The sequence below is a fragment of the Fukomys damarensis genome, unplaced genomic scaffold, assembly GCF_012274545.1.
Source record: "Fukomys damarensis isolate Sample0158 unplaced genomic scaffold, DMR_v1.0_HiC HiC_scaffold_24, whole genome shotgun sequence".
NCBI classification, from domain to species: domain Eukaryota; kingdom Metazoa; phylum Chordata; class Mammalia; order Rodentia; family Bathyergidae; genus Fukomys; species Fukomys damarensis.
The window spans coordinates 70,747,757-70,764,747 of NW_022900936.1; the positions used below are offsets into that span (position 1 = coordinate 70,747,757).

General features: G+C 46.8%; 1 protein-coding gene across 4 annotated transcripts in view; it reads right to left on the reverse strand.

Annotated features, from left to right (window-relative positions):
* Srgap3 (SLIT-ROBO Rho GTPase activating protein 3) overlaps positions 1-16,991 on the reverse strand; it is a 227,324-nt gene that overhangs the window by 48,067 nt on the left and 162,266 nt on the right. For all 4 annotated transcript variants that reach the window (XM_010618756.1, XM_010618750.1, XM_010618742.1 and 1 more), the window contains exons 6-10: positions 15,377-15,505; positions 14,330-14,551; positions 12,981-13,082; positions 10,124-10,321; positions 6,683-6,767 (exon numbers count right to left, since the gene is read on the reverse strand). In XM_010618756.1, the coding sequence (XP_010617058.1) occupies positions 6,683-6,767; positions 10,124-10,321; positions 12,981-13,082; positions 14,330-14,551; positions 15,377-15,505 (736 nt within the window). The remainder of the gene's footprint in view (positions 1-6,682; positions 6,768-10,123; positions 10,322-12,980; positions 13,083-14,329; positions 14,552-15,376; positions 15,506-16,991) is intronic.

Sequence of the window (16,991 nt, forward strand, 5' to 3'; positions counted from 1 at the left end):
TTATTAGTCAAAAAAAAGAAGTTCTGTACAGTTGATGATATTGAGATAACAATATCAGCCTCCTCCTGAAGACAAAAAAACTCAAGTGTCCAAAAAGAAGTATAATGTCCCCTTTCTGTCTAATCCTTTTTCTCTTTCTAAGGGTTGGATGTACATTTAGCCCAAGCACTCTAAAGGTAGCTAAGTTCTTCGGGACCATCGGAAAAAAATGGATCCCACCAGCGGCCCTGAAATGGCTCTCAATTCTGTGTCCTCAAAAATCTTGTCTTTATTATGCCACCAAAGCTTGGTGATGGTTGGGCAAAAGAGTAAACAAGTCAATCAAAATAAGAGACACAGCTTTTGTTACAGGATATTGTATACAGCATAGCTTAAAATTCAATCTGGCAAGAGATCTGAGCCCAAATTGGGTAATGGGGAGCCTCTGGCATGGTTGATTCCCAATAGGTAGAGCTATAAAATTTTTAATACATCTTTTCTGCCATTACCCTACTTTACCTACACCCTATCCCATAGTTTATCCCTACTAGATCTATTGGGTTGCAGTTTTCCTCGAGTCACTAAAACTGACTCCCTTAAATTAAAAAAAAACAAAACAAAACAGAGATTATATAAAACACAGTTGCGGGACCTAAGGCCTAGATACCTAAAAAAAGCTAAAACACACTGGTGAAAATGCTGCCTGTCTAATATGTTCCTCTTACCTCCCCTAGATCTCTCCAAGAATTAGCAACAAAAGAGCTCCTATGGAACGCCAGATCCAAAATAAAAGACAAACTCAAGGCACATCAAAACTACCACCAGCACAAACGATACAAGACCCAACCCTGGTCTCGAGGACCTAGAAGACCCTTGCCCCATTTTTTAGGTTCCATGATGCCCTGTTCAGCAGGAAGTAGTTTTACCAGGACAATGCCCCTATTTCCCAAGATTGGGTCCCTAAGGTCCTTGAGAAGGGAAGAATGTAAGGACCAAGTTTTCAGGTCGAGGTGGGCTCCCTCTGTGCCCTGTGCCCACCTCTGTGCCCTTTGCTCAAAACAGAGAGCTATAAAAATTCCATTCTGTAATCCCACCCTGTATGACAGTGTCCTCCCTGTTTCTGTTCCTCTTTTTCTGACCCAAGGATAAATCTATCTTCTTCCCGATTGTTGCTTAAGATAGTTAGAGAATCATATGTTTAAACACGTTTTTTTAATCATATGCTTTGTTAAATATAGCAATTGGTTAATCAAGTGTTCTTTGGAAAAAGGAACTTGACCCTCTGTAACCTCCCCTCCCTTATTTCCAGTAAGTACCCTCCTATTTCCAGTAAGTACCCCAATATCCAACAGTAATCAAAAGATAAAAATAGCATCAATAAAAAGGATAAAGCTCCCCAACCCTATATAATCCTGCTTCAAAGATGAGTCTGGACTCTCAGTCTGGAGCTGCTGTGACAGTGACACCTGAGGGTCCAGGCTCGAGCTTGCAATAAACTCCTCATGTAATTACACCGGACCTGACTCCTTGGTGGTCTTTGGGGACTTCGCGACTTGGGCACAACACTGTGTGCAGAGAAAACAGCCTCTCTGTCTAAAGCAGAAGTTTGCCCCCTTATGTCACCTTTTTCTAAGTTCTCTCTACATGTAGGTTATCATTAATGCTTTCTTTCATATAATTTATCTATTGTGAATCTGTCGCCATTAATGAACATTACATTTATGATAGAAGGAAGCCCATCTGCTCTTAAAACTGCTATAATACCACAGTCTTAGAAGGTATTCAGCACCTTCTAAGGTGCTCGATATAAGTGCTCAATAGATTTGTTGAATAAGTGAATGTATGAGTGAGTCTGTTTTCCTTCAAGAGGTTCTGTACCAAATGATTATAACAGGCCATAGGCAGATCATGCACTCGAGTGATATGTGCAGCAGGACATCTGTACACAGCATGTCATCCCTGTAGTAACAGAGGAGCATAGGCTTGAATAGGTGGAGTGACTTTTCTGAGGCCCTGCTAAATCACACAGTTTGGAATCCAGTTCATGTTGACTTCTAATCAGAGCTTTGCCTGGTAAGCCTGGTCCCCCCCAAAACACAGTGTGAGGGAAGAGCAGGTACCCTTAGGGGGTGTGCCTTCAGCTCAGTGACTCCCTGCAGGTGGCATGTGGCTTTTGACAGTATCCCTTTCTTCTGAGCTTCAGAGATGCCACACCCTAGAAGACAGGTCGCAGGGCAGGGATGTGGTACTTAGAATGAAGACATTAACTGATATATTTTCCTTCTCCCACTCAAACTATCTGGAAATGCAGACAGGGACAAGGAAGGAGGAAGGTGATGGGGCTTCAGACTTGTGGCATGTTGGGACACACTCAAGGCACCTTTCTTTTCTTTTTCTTTTTTTTTTTTTTCTGGTTTTTTGAGACAGGGTCTCACTATGTAATTGAGACTGACCCGGAACTCACTATGTAGCCCAGGCTGGTCTTGAACTCACAGTGATCCTCCTGCCTCAGCCTCTCAAGTGCTGGGATTACAGAGGTGCGCCACCACACCCAGCAAGGCATCCTTTCTTCTGGCAAAGAATCTAATATATTAGCCTTCAGCTTCACACTCACATTCTGACTCTCAAGAAACCATTACCAATAGATTTAGGAATATGGCATCTTGACTTCCAACAGATATCAGAAATCAAAAACTGTCTTACCTTTCAGTTTCTGAGACCTGTTGGGATTTTTTAAAAATATAATTTATAGTCGATACTGTAGTCATGTTCTAGAAAGTCAAACTGTCTGGTCCCTGTGGCTGTTTTGTTCTATACTGGGCTATTAAACTTGGGATTGAGAAGATTATGTTCCCTCCTTCTTATAGACAACACATGATTCACCTTCAAGGGGCTTTTAGTAAATTGAAAAACCACCCGAGTCCTGGGTATAAACCCTGAAGCTTACAGAATACTCCACCCCAGAGCAATAAAAAGGTCATGGATGTCAAACCCAGAGGTATAATAAACAGAATTGTCTGGCCAATACAAGGACGTAGCCACAGTCACGGGCAGATGGGGTGAGTCCTCTTACTCCCAAGACATGCTGGTAGCACCGTTTGTAACAAGGGATGCCAATTTTCTGGGCACCTAGCAGCTTTTTCACTTGTGCATTTGGGGTCCATCATGTTTAAAAAATTCATTGAAAGTAAAGTAGAGATGACCCAGAAGACTTTGTGCTTCCTCTAATTTGTAGTTTCTTTGAGCCATTCTGTAAAATGAGTATTTTACAAAAACAGAGGCACTAGGCATGTTCTTTCATTTCATGAAGAAAGAAAGAAAAGAAAAAGAAAAAAAATCTGTGTCTTTTTAACCAAATATTCTTTTGGGCCCATCTTTCTTGCCTGCTTTTTCATTTTCTAATTCATTTATCCCCACACAAAATAGCTCTAGATGACATAAAAGGACCACTGACGCAAGCGTAACTGTACTTTGGCCCTACTCTTAGAAAAGCTTTTTGTGAAACAGAAGAGTCAAAGTGCTCAGGTACAGGTGATTCATGACTGGACACCCAGAAGAACAATCACAATAAGATTCTGAACCCTCTTTGGCCTGCTAAATTTTTCTATTCCCCTGTTACCCAATGGTCAAGAATTTGATCAATCTAACTCAAATTCTCCTGGCTGCAAATTCCCTTCTTTTACACAGTGTCCTAAGACCCCATAGTATGCCTTTATCATGTAGTAATGTACAAAAATAAATGGAGATTTATTCCAACGTATCCAGCTTGGGTTATTTTTTGTTTTGTTTTGTTTTGTTTTTGTCATTCATAGCTTTAGTTCATGATAATATAACAATACTCATAAATTATGACAAATGTACCATACTAATGTAAAGATGTTATTATGGGGAAACTAAGTATGTCGTACACAGGAACTCAGTACTATCTTTTCTGTAAATCTATTCTAAAATTAAAAGTTCATTCTAAAAATTTCTCTAGAACTGACCAAGGAAGGCTTTTCCATGCCCGGCTTGTAGACAGGACTACAGAGACTCTAGGTGGCTCTTTCCTGCTTGTTCCTATACTTCTGAGACTATATTCCCTTGAATCTTTTGTTGCCAATCACCATCAACTTCTAAAGAACATCTCAAAGCAAGACGTGCTTGAAGGCTAAATGAACTTGATGGGTTACATGGACCAAAAGGTCGTCATCATTACTATACTAAGATCTTTTAGCCAAATACAGTAATAATAAAGGGAACTTGTCAGCACTTGTAGAGGAACCTGAGAGAAGCACTTCTTCCTGTCCGTCCTGGGACTCATCCTGGATCTTGTCTTTCGTAAGTGCATCTAGTTTTCAAAGCACAGGGAATGTGATTTCAGTAACACAAGTGGACAGCTTAGTGGCCTGCCTTTCATCACATGACTCCTGAGCAATAGCCAGGGCCCCAGGCCCAGAAAAGCCCATCTTCCCATTCCCTGCTTTGTGAAGATGCTGAGTCACACACCCTGCCTGAGCCCCTCTCAGACTTCTGTCTCTGTTCTCTCCCTCCATCCTTGCTGTTTTTTCCCCCACCGCAACAAGGTAACAACCGCATCCCTCTCTGGTCCCTGTGCACCTTGGTCCCATCCTGAAATGCCAGAATGGGCAGAATTCAAGTCGGGCCTGGAGGCATATGCCTGTAATCCCAGTACTAGGGAGGCTGAGGCAGGAGGATCATTGTGAGTTCGAGACAGCCTGGGCTACACAGTGAGTTCCAGGTGAGTACCAACTACATAGTGAGACCCTGTCTCAAAACAAACAAACAGAATGGGCAGAATTCAGAGACAGCGATAAGGAAAAGCCCATGAACAACAAACAGCTTTTCCCACCTCTGCCTCCATAAGCAGTGAGTTCTGACAGATGTATCCCCCCACTTATGATCACTGCCAAGTCACTAGAGAGAGCTTTCCTATCACCCTGAAAGATCCCAGCTCTGCATGCTGGAGCACACAGAACTTGTCTGTAATGACAGAAATGAGATCCATGGCTGCTCAGGGCAAGGAATGGGGGGATGACTGCAAAGGGACACAGGGAATGTTGAAGGTGACGGACAGGTTCTATATTCTGAGTTGGGTGACCGTCACACATGCAGGTGCTAAGGCTCTGGGACAGGAATAAGTCTGGTAATTTTTGAAGGGCAGAGATTTGCCACATGGCTACACAGCACAGTAAGAGAGGGGAGTGCTCGATAAGACCAGGGAAGCAGGCAGAAGCTGAAGGTTGGAGGCCTCATGCGCCTGGAGAGCAGGTGAAACTTTATTCTATCTCCCACAGGAAGCCTCCGGTAGCTTTAAGCTTAGTCTCCAGGATCTTGAGCCCATAATGTTGGGTAAATTAAGTCAGACACAGGAAGCTAAATTGGAGTGGTTTCTCATATATGAGAAATGTGGAATATAAATAAAGAAGTAAAATAAAGGAGATGGGCTGGGGATTTAACTCAGCAGTCCTGCCGCCTGCCTTGCAAGTGCAAGGACCCGAGTTTGATCCCCGGTACCAAAAAGTAAAGGAGAGATGGTAGGAAACAGGGAGGCAGACTCTGGGGAGATGGAGAAAGGGAGCGGGGGAAGTGGGGAGAACACAGGGAAGGGGGAAAAGGGACCAAAAGAGACTAAGACGTGGTATGATCAGTCCTTCAAAACAAATGTGAATATAATGTATCGCAAACATATTCAATAAAAAAGTTGTTTTTAAAAGACTAAACCTTGCCTTCTGTGTGTGGGTTTTCCTTCTCTGGCCAGCTGTTCCAAAAGTACTGGAATGGCATTTGCTGAAAGGCATAATTCTGGCCCCTGGGTCCCTGGGTCCCCACACTCTACATCCTGGTTCCTCTATCACTTGGCGGACCACCCTCCCCACAGCCTAAGCAAAGCCTGTGTCTCCCTCAGGTTTCTGCTGCTGAAATAGGAGAGAAAATATCAAAATATTTTATCTGCCAACCTGTTAGATGTCTGATATGCCAAGTGCTCTAAAAATCAAAGAATGAATTCTAGAAACAACAGAGCTTAAGAGTAGGAAAATATTCATTGAGAGGATAGCTCCAGGGAGGCAGAAGGAGACCTAAATGGGTAGCAGGGGACCCCACTTTATAGGAAAATTTTATAGAGCAAAACCCATGTTGCGTACAACACGGGTTACAGGAATGAATAACAGTAAGGTTACACGTAGAGTCGCTTAGATAATAGTGATCCTCAATAGGGAAACAAGTCTCATAACAAGGGTGCATGGAAAGAACAGATTTTTTTCTAGGAAATGGTGGGTCCGGAGGTCTTTGTCACCCACCAGGTTGGCTGATGTCTATCTAGACTTCGTTAGGCTCAGGGTTGGCCTTTTGAGGAAGTACACAGGCCTGGTCATCTTGTCTTTATCTTGAGGCCTGGTTTTCAATAGATGTGCCTCTAGCCATGGTTGTGATACATTTCATCTTTGTCCTGACTCTCTTGAGGGCCTGGCCCTGTCTAACTGCCTGAAATATTTCTACCTAACTCTGCTAGGACCCTCTCCAAACCTGTACCCAAGCCATCTTCACAGTCTTCCCAGCCTGTCAGAGGGTCCAGGAGTGTCCTCACTAGGCCAAGCATGCAGTGTTTCGAGCTTAGACAGTGTAGCAGCCCTACGGCCATGGCAAGATCCGGGGTTGTGTGGAGCCAGCCACTCTTGGGGGCCCCCACCCTCCAACTCACCTTCTCCTAGAGTCTGCTTGAGCAGGTCGTGCTTGGCCTGGAGCTTGGTGATGAGGTTACTGCCGTTTACGTATTCTTTGAATTTCTGTAAGACACAAGGCATAGGAATTCACGTGTGACAGGGCCAAGAAACAGGTGCTCTGCCTCTGGAACTGACCTCTGGAACAGAAAGGCCATCGAGAAATCAGGCCAGGGCACAGAGAGGCCTCTAAGGCATCTGCTCCTCAATCTGGTGTGCAGCTGCTCCGTTTGAGAGGCTCTGGGCCTGGCAGGTGGAGTCTGGGAACACAAAGGAAGCTTTCAGAATAGAGCTGCGATGGCTGTTCTTGTCAGATAAGGGCTGTGGGCCACACAGAGCAAAGGATGTCTTTGGTCATCAAGGCTCCCGCTTTTTCTGGGTCAAGACAATACAGCTGAGAACTTCCTGGGGGCCTGCTGCTGGGGCTGCAGAGCTGTTTTGCATCTGTCAGAGAAATAAACTTTCCTCTCATCTGACCCCACTCTGAAGGAGGACCCTGAGACCAGCCCATTAACACAACCCACACAGAGCAACCTGACTTTGTTTTCAGTATGGATGAGGCAAGGAGGCAGGCATGGGAAAGTGCTTTGACCGAGGTGCCAAGGAACATCAGAGGGGGCCAGGACCTTCCAGGTTGCAGTCTCTTCCCTGCTCAGCACCAAGGGTCAGAGACCATCCAGGATACAGACGTAGCTGCCTGACCCTGCTGAGCCTGGCCAAGCTCCACACAGGCACCGGTCTCCCCACTGCCTCCAGCCCTGCAGCAAGAGGCAGCTGCAAGCCAAGGGTTTGGCTGAATCCAGTCCTCAAAAATGTAGCAGGAATCATGGGCTGGGAATCCACGAAGACAGCACTGCCAAGGAGACAAGTGAACCAGAGGAGGCAGAAATGGGTCCCGGGAGGAAGTAAGAAAGCAACTGGGACTGCTGTGAACCTACCAGCCAGTTCCTCACAAAACAATCAGCTCCCCTGTCCCACCCAGAGCACTCCAACAGGGCAGAGAAGAGAGGTGCAGAAGGCCCAGATACCTCGCTTGGCTGGAGGGGAGTCTCTGACAGCACCATCCCCCACCTGCGGGCAGCAGGGATGTGGCTCTCGGACAGGGGCTCTCATACACACAAGTGAAACCCACAGGCCTGGTGCTGGCCCTCTGGGGGGTTCCAGAGTGGCCAGCAGGTGGGAAGTGTAGTGCCCTCTCCTGTCTTCTTTTCCACACTCGTTAGCTTGAGGACCTGGCCTCTTGGTGGTTAAGAACCACTCCCCTTCATATTTGAAGAGAACCCCACTGTTTTCACCCGTGAATGGTAGCGACTCCCCACCATCTTGGATGACAAATGCGGAAAGCATCACCGTGTTCATCCTATCCACAAGGAAACAGGAGCCCAGAACTATGGTAACTTGTGTAACCTTGGGCAGGACAGATCTGTGGTGTTTCTCCAAGTGTGGAGCAGAGGCCCAGTGGCCTCATCACCAGAGGAGGAGACTGAACATACAGACACCTGTCCCACAGTACCATCCATCTGACCCCTCATCTCTTGCCCAAGGCAGAGCTCATGGTGTTCCAGGGCAGAAAGGCAGTGTGTAGTAACTATTGGTTCTCAACAAGATTGAGACCAATCACAAGATGGAGGTGGATCTGAGAATTGGGTAGATTTGGGAAATGAGCCCAAGGTAACATCAACCTAATTGCGTGGATCAACACCAGCTAATTACATACTTCTAATACTCCATCTTAGGTGTTGGCCTAAGACATTCCTTTTTTGGGGGGGATTGGCAGACTAGGAGTGGAGGCCATGGTCACTGAATGTGCACATGGCAGGAGATCTGAAGAGACATCATGAGTGCTGAACAACTAGATGAGAGCCCTAATAATATGGAGCCATTGAGACCAGGAGAGATAGGGCTGAGAGCAGATTGGGGTACAGGGCCTGAACAAACTGAGTAAACTGAAGACCGGGACCTGGAGAAGCTGAGCTGAGCCTCATGCAAAGGCTAAAATCCTGAGCAAACTAGGAGAATCCTTGGAAACCTGAAAGGCAAAGGACACAGAAGTAATAAAATCTGCTGATGACCAGAGGCCTGGCAAGCACTGCACAGCTGCATTTCACATATCCTCTGCTGTTGTGCAAGCCACAGAGATGGCTAAAAGCTGCTACATTTAAACACCTCCTTGGCATCCTCCTTGTGGAACCCCTCCTGACAAGTGGGAGCTTGCTTGCCCTGTATTCTTTCTAATAAATCACACCCAGTTTCATTCCCCCCTGTCATCCTATAGGCCTCACTCTCCCATCGCCATCAGAACAAGAGCCCAGGGTAAGAGAAAACTGGCTATGCCCTGAAATGCATCCTTCAAGAGGATACCTAGGTAGCAACAGATATGAGACCTACCTAGGATATCATCTACAGAGCCTTTAAGAGGAGGAGAGATAGTTCCTCATATAGAAGGGTTGAAAAGTTTGCTCTATTATGTGCTGGTCAGCCCAGCTCTGTAAGTCTCACCTTAGAAGAGGCATCCACTAATGGAACCTGTTTCAGAGTCCCCAGGCTGCTCAAAGTCAGAGTTTTTAAGGCAAGAATGAAAGAATCAGCACATTTAGCCTGGGGAAAGGAAAGCCAGCTCCCTGCACCCATAGAAATAGTCATAGAGAATCACTCTCCAGAGAACAGAATCAAGATCAATATCCAGGAATCCCAGTGCAAATTTTTTTTAAGATAACAAGGATAAATGAAAACATTACAATATCCAACGCCAGCCAAACCCCAAACTAAAGGGCCATTTTGAGAGGGAGGAAGCTTTTCATCCTGGGAGCTCTCATCAGTTTGGAAGACCTTCTGGTCAGGGTACAGATCAGACGGAAGACAGATTTCTTCAACTCCAATATTTGAGATCCAATTAATCTGTGTTGGATAGAAGAGCCAATCCCCTGTCTCCTTGTTTCTCTGTGCCTCTGGTCAAATGGAACATAGCTAAATGGAACTTTATGTGAGGGACTAGAAACTCATGAGCGATTTTCTTAGATTGTAGAAGATACAATTTCTAAAGCCTAAACCAAATTTGAGACAATTCAGCACAACACCACATGCACACAACTTTAGGGTTTCTACTTGGGGCTCGTACCTGGCTCCCTTCACCAAGTTCCTCTAACCCAAATGAATAAAACTTCCGTTTTATTTATTTTTTTTCTAGAGCAGGTAATTTTCAATAACCATCACACAAGCTCAAGCCAATGCTACCCATTGGTAATTCACTTTCTACTTTTCAGAAAACCAAGTCAGGCAAATTTATGTTAAAAGCAGGTTGTAAGTTTCCTCAGTCTGATCAATCCATATGATTTCACAGATTCTCACTCAGGCTGCTCCCAAAGCCACAACCAAGCAGCCAGCAGACACCAGCTGGGGTCTGGGATGAGGATGCCACTTACTGTGAAATAAAACATCTCTGTTTCCTGCTGGTTGGCTCTCCTTTTGGCAATGTTGATCTTGCTCATGTAGGTCTCTGAGGCAGCTGACTTCACAGACTCTGTGGACCGGCTGTGTTGGAAGGCATCGGAGACATCAAAGTCCTCTGCCGTCAGCATGTCCTGTAAGGTCTGCATGGTGGCATCCAGGGTCTTTCTAACCTGGGGAAACATAGCGAGTCCACAAAAACCCTTTAATTCTCATAATGCCTTCAAAACTTCAAAGTCCTTTTCCCAATGCATACTTTATTCTTTTAGAAAAGTCTCTAGGAGATAAGCAAGACAAGCTGATGGGTCCAATGCTGATATGGAAATTAAGACAAATTAATCACTAGTTCAAGATTACAAAGCCAGATGGAGTGAGAAGCCGGGGGCCCTCTAAAGTCATTTTATTGTATTGCTTCTGCCAGAGGGAAATGTGGGGGTGGACAGAGGACTCCAGTTTCTAGGTTTGTTTCTCTACGTGGCCCCACAGCAGCTGCCCCAATGGGAGGTGATCGCTTGAGTAGGGACAACAGTAGAAGACTCTAATCGCTCTCCCAGAATCCAGAGATACTGCACAGGTATACAAGCGGGGCGGAAGAAACCAGCCCTCACCATACCTTGGACGAGACAGCATCATTGTGGCAGGCCCTATACGTGTGACAGCCATCCCGAAACAGCATGGCAAAACTGTCTACATTCATTGTAAGCTTATTCTCCTAGTCCTTTCTGGCCACTCAGACCTCAGCTGAAATATCATCTCCTATCACGTCAGGACCCTCTGAGTTCTTAACCTAGTGCTTATCACTACTTAATATTGTTTCCACATTCATTTATTGTTATTCTGCTTTAACTTTTATTTTGTGTTTTTTTTCCTCACTAGAACATAAGCTGCATGAGAGGAGGTGTGTATTATTGTGTCCATTAACTTTATTCTCTATCCAGAACAATACGTATCGTCTAGCATATGTTCAATAAGTACTTGAATAAATACTCCTTAAATGAAGGTTGTTGAATTAACAAATCAAGTGTTCTTTCTAACACACACTGACAGGAAGCTCAGGTTCAAAATAAATCATCTCCACACCCATTAACAGTCCACAGAGTGCTGGGGGATATCGCTCAGTGACACCGCGCCTGCCTTGCAAGGACAAGTTCTTGAGTTTGATCTCGACACCATAAAAAAACAAAAACAAAACAGCCCACAGAAAGAAGCATTTACTTCACTCTCCCTTCTTCCCCCTGATTTTCCAATTTAAGTTTCATTTAGGCAATTTATTTTTTAATTTTTATTTTTTATTTAAGCGATTTGAGATAGGAGAAGATATAGGGCACAAAGAAAGGAAGAACACAACATGTCCATCTCTTGTCGTTTGCCTGGTTTGCATCTACATAACCTTCCCCACGAATGCCCAGAGTCCTCACCATCCTGAGTCCCAGTGTGCCACATCTGTCCTAGCTCTGCCCTATGTGGCAGTGCAAGGCAGCCCTGTCCTCTCCACTGGACAGCCCTCTTGAGACTCAAAGACAGCACCCACATCTCCTGATGTCCACTGTGACTGTCCATGACCTTGGGTGACACTCCAATCCTGGTGTTCTTTCTCCTCCTCCGGTTGGCTGGGAGCAGGGCTGCCACTGTCCTGTGTGGGCTTTTCAGTTGACGTCAGAATGCAGCCACCTCAGTGGCATTTCCACCTGCATCTGCCAGGGGCAACACTGCACCCAGCTTTGTGGGAGGGGTGTTGGATGTGACCTATTCCTTCAACCCCAATTCCACACCACATCTAGGGTACCTAGGGTTGTTTATTGCACTGTGGGATTTTAAATATCTACTGTGGGGGCCTGGGATTTAGCTCAGTGGCACCATGTGTGCCTCACAAGATCCTGAGTTCCATCCCTGGTATTCCCCCATCCAAAAAAATCCAAAAACCTACTGTGATTTCTGATAATTGAAACTCCTTGTAGAAGACAGGAAGAAAAAAGAAGCATTGTAAAAAGCACAACAAAACCCTATCAATCCTACAACCCAATATAAGCACTAGTAAAATCTTGAATTCTTTCCCTCCAGTCTCTTTTCTACCCCTGTGAACACATGCCAGCCACATGTATGTAGGCTCGGCTTGCCTCAGTTGTGACCACACTGGATTATTGCTTGCTAACTCAACATCTGTGAGTGTTCCCTATGCCATTGCACACTTGGCGTGTGTGGTCGACACAGTTGTCCAGTCTTCTGTCTTATAGATGAAACATCATTTCTCATGCATCCCAGGCTGGAGAGGACTTTGCCACAACAAGCCAGGCCTTCATGAGCAAACCCCTCCCAGGGTAAGGTGCCTGCTCACTGTAATCATAACTATGGCATGTCCACTTGAGTGGAAGGAGAACCACCTAGCAGACTGGTAAGCACAGTCCTGGTTGTGTCTGTGGATGGCTGGCAGGCAGGCCAACAAACAGAATGGGGAAGACCATGCTTGGTGAGAGTGACACCAACAATTAGGCTTGAAAGAAGGTGAAAGTGTGCCCATTTCTGAAGAGCTCCAGTCTTCGCCATCACCTTTGGGTAATAGTCCATGGTTTCTTCAGCCTCTCAAAGCAAGGATCACTCTCCAGGGAGTTCCCAGTCCCTCAACCCTGGACTGGTGCTGCACCCTTAACCCTCCTGTGCTGTGGGCCCCACCTTCTTGGATTAAGAAGCTTCTGGCTCCTCCAGCTCTCCAGGGTGCAGACGGCCATGATGGACTCGCCTGCCTCCGATCCTGTGAGCCTACCTGATCCCCTCCTCGTTGCAGTTACACGTTCCTTATTGAGTCTGGTCCTCCAGAGAGCCCCATACACTCACCTCCTCATTCTCGATCTTGAGCGTGGCCAGTCTGGACTGCAGCTGGTGGTACCGCACAAGCAGTTCCATCTGGACAGGCTGCTGGGCACTGACCTGGCACACCTGCGGGAAGAAGGTGGAGTAGGATGGGGCCCTCACATTTCACCAGCAGCACGGAGAACAGGCTCAGCAAGGCAAAGAGGCCTCAGGTCACCCTCCTTAGCCTTGGCAACTGCAACGCCAGCTGCGAACCAGGGTCATTCTGCTCCAACGCCCACCCACCTGCCATGGCGGGAAATTTATCGTCGTCTCCATCTGTGCTGCCCTTGTGGTTTCCAGCAAGCTTTCATGTAATCTTATTAAGGGAAGCAAATAATGTCCAGGCAGGAGAGTGTGGCAAGAGAGAAAGGAAAGTGCCAGGGATCAGTCAGTGGGGCACCTAACTCAGCTTCTCGCCATGCACTGGCTTAGATGGTTGGGGAGGGAGGAGGGAGAGGAATACAGCTGGCCTCCTCCATCCATGGTCCCATGTCCACAGATTCAACCAACTGAGGATAGAAATGAAGAAATACTGAATCTGTACCAAATATGCACAGCCTTGTTTTACCGTTATTGTCTCCTAAAAGATGGGGTGTGACAGCTATGACACGGCATTACACTGCACTGGGGGGAAGTAACCTAGAGGTGATTTAAAGTATACAAGAGGCTGAACATAAGTTCTACACAAATACTCTGTCATCTTACTTAAGACCCTGGGCATTTGAGATTTTGGTGTCCACAGGGGTCCTGGCCAGGCTCCCTTTGACACTGGGAGCAATGACCAGTACAGTTTTCCCTGTACCTTTTCGTTCAGGACTCTAATACTACCTGTGGACTGGGCTGCCAATTTTGCTACCCTTTCCAGAAACACCACCAAGATCAGAAGGGACGTAGTTGTGCTCTTGACACAGCTAGTTATTTATCACTAGCCAAGTGACCCAAATTTCACCATAGTAACTGAGAGGCCAGAATTGTCAGGTCTAGGTAATGGGCTTTATGGGCAGACTTGAGGGGAGAGCTGCATCAGGAGAAGGGCATCACCCTGTGGGCAGCCTCTGCAGATGCAGACACCTGGAACATCTGGAGCACAAAGCACACGCTGCCTTCTGAGGACCCTCTTTTCCCCCATCAAGCAGGTGCCTTATGTAGCCCCCTGAGCGCCCCTGGGACTCTGGCTGGCAGTGCTGGTGCTCTGATGGTCTGGAACCCCCTTACTCCAGGAGGAGGGAAGAGCACAAACAAGCCCAGGGAGCTATCTGCCTCAGTATTCTGTCACAGCCATGGAAAACAGACTCAGACACAGTGTCGGGCAGAGTCCTGGGGAGACTGACCTCATCTCCCATGTGGGGCTGGAACTCGAACTTGAGCGGAGGACAGAAGACCTGGTTGCACATGTCCATGACTGTGTGCTTATCACTGCGGGAGTCCAGGTTGTCCACAGCATTCTCGATGACGTCCAGTCCCTCATGGCGAGAGGTTTCCAGGTTGTACTCGGCAGAGAGGTAGGTCCGGAAGGTGCGGGCCAGGCTGGTGTGAAATCCCAGATCACAGCACTTGGGGAAGGGCAGACAGAGGGTGCAGATAAGAGCAGGTGGTGGCTCAAAGCCATTTTGTCCTGCGTATAAACCACGGGGAAGCCCACTAGGGCTGGGCATTGAGGTTTGGGTAACAGAAGAGCTCTCAGCACCCTCCCAAATCTGCATGTTTCTCATCTCAAGGCTTTGACACAAACACCCTCTGCCTGGGGTACCCTTTCCCCACCATTCAGTTTAGAGGACCTGTCATCCAGGAAGCCTCGCTAACAGCTGTGTCTGGTGCCCCTGCCCCTCAACACGAACCCTGCCACATGGCATTGTGACTGCCTCTTCACATGTGCTCTGCAGGGCACGCCCCATAAAGGCAGACCTCTGGCTCCTGGGCACGGCTGCCCCTTACATCCCAGAACACAGTAGGTGCACCATAAAAGCTTGGCAAACAAATGCACAAAAGGGTTGTGTGAGCCACAAAGAAAGTGGGTAGGCAAAAAGAGAGGCCTGGCTTTAGGCAATTCGGAAGGCAACTCCCTCTCCTGCAACGGTGTGGATTGGTCCTCCTCAGCAGCCACCAGAAAGTGGAGACCCTCTGACCTCCTCCTGACAGGACACACTGGGGCCAGAGGGAAAGGAGCCAGCAACCAGCCCTGAAATCTTACTAAGCATCTACAAGGTGGGTTCCCTTTATCTCCACAGTCCCAGCTCCAACAGAGATCGTGGCCTCAACACTCACTGCCCTTCCCCTTAGCAGGGCCCCACTGGCCAGGCAGCACCCTACACCAGCTAAGGAGCATGGCCACTCCCTCCAGCAAGGAGATGCACCAGCCCAGTTCCCAGAGTGCTCACGTCAATGAGATCAGAGACATCGTGGATGTAATATTTGCTGATAGCTGCGTTGGTGGCTGCCAGGTTGAGCAAGTAGTCATTCCGGGCCTTCGTGCACTTTAGCTTGTTCTCGGAATACTTTGCCTGCCTCTGGAAGAAGAAAAGAGCAGGCATCCGAGCTAAGCCTCTCAGGGGAAGGATTCGTGACGTCCAATCCCACCCCATACCTGTGAAATGCAGGAAGTGCAGGCCCAGCACCTCACCTGCCACTAGTGTAGCCAGCAGTAACATCTGACACCACAGCCTCAAAGTGGCCTTAACAGGATGGGATACAAATGGAGCCCCAGGGCTTCCCAAGGTGCTCGGGAGCCTCAGTAACCGGGACCTCATCCATGCTCAAGCCCCATCTTCCTCCTCCTCCATCCCCACCCCGCCTCTCCTTTGCCCGCCTCATCTCTTTCCCTTTCCCTCTCCCTCTCCTCCTCCCCCACCTCTCTTTCCATCTCTTTCTTTCTTTTTCAGTCTCAGAGATTGAACCCAGGCCTCGTGTACGCTAGTTGGGCACTCCCACTTTGATTTATATCCTGAGCCCTTTCTATTTTGTTTTGAGACAGGATCTCACTAAAGGCCCACTGGCCTTAAACTTAACCCTCCCCTCTCAGCCTCCCAGGTAGCTGGGACCACAGGTGGGAGCCACCACGTCTCACATACAAGTTTCTGTACAGACGTGTTTGAATTTCTCTTGCATGGGCACCTAGGAGTGGAACCGTTGAGTCACGAGGCAATAGGGTATCTGTCTAACATTTTAAGGAGATGCCAGACTCTTTTCCAAGTAACAAAAACATGTTATGTTCCCACCAGCAGTATGCGAGACGACTCCAATATCTCTACATCCTTACCGATACTTTTTAAAACAATTTTAGCCTTTCAAATAGATGTGAAGCAGTATTTCATTACTGTTTTGTTGTTGTTGGAGGCACTGGGGATTGAACCCAGGGCCTTCACACTGAGCTACATCCCCAGCCCTTTTCTATTTTGAGAGGGTCTCGTCATATTGCTCAGGCTGGACTTAAGTTGCAATCCTCCTGCCTCCACTGCCTGGAAGGCTGGAATTACAGTTGTATGTCTCCATGTCCAGCTTCCATTATGATTTTGATTAGCATTTCCTTAGTTATTCAGGATATTGGTTATCTTTTATGCACTTATTGAACACTTCTATATGGTTACCTTTTTTTGAGAAATAGATATTTAAATGTTTGCCCATTTTTAAATTGGGTCTCTACCTGGTTGTTATAGTTTTGCTTTCTTTCAGAAATTACCCTAGAGAGCCAGGCAGGGCAGCACACACCTGTAATCCCAGCACTATGGATGCTGAGTCAGGAGTATAACAGCAAGTTTGAAGCCAGCCTGGGCTACATAGTGAGCTCAAGACCAACCTGAACTACATGGAAAAATCCTGTCTCAAAAATGTAATAAGAAAGAGAGAAAGAAGGAAAGAAAGAAAGAAAGAAAGAAAGAAAGAAAGAAAGAAAGAAAGAAAGAAAGAAAGAAAGAAAGAAAGAAAGAAAGAAAGAAAGAAAGAAAGAAAGGGAGAGAGAGGGGAGAGAGAGAGAGAGAGAGAGAGAGAGAATCACAG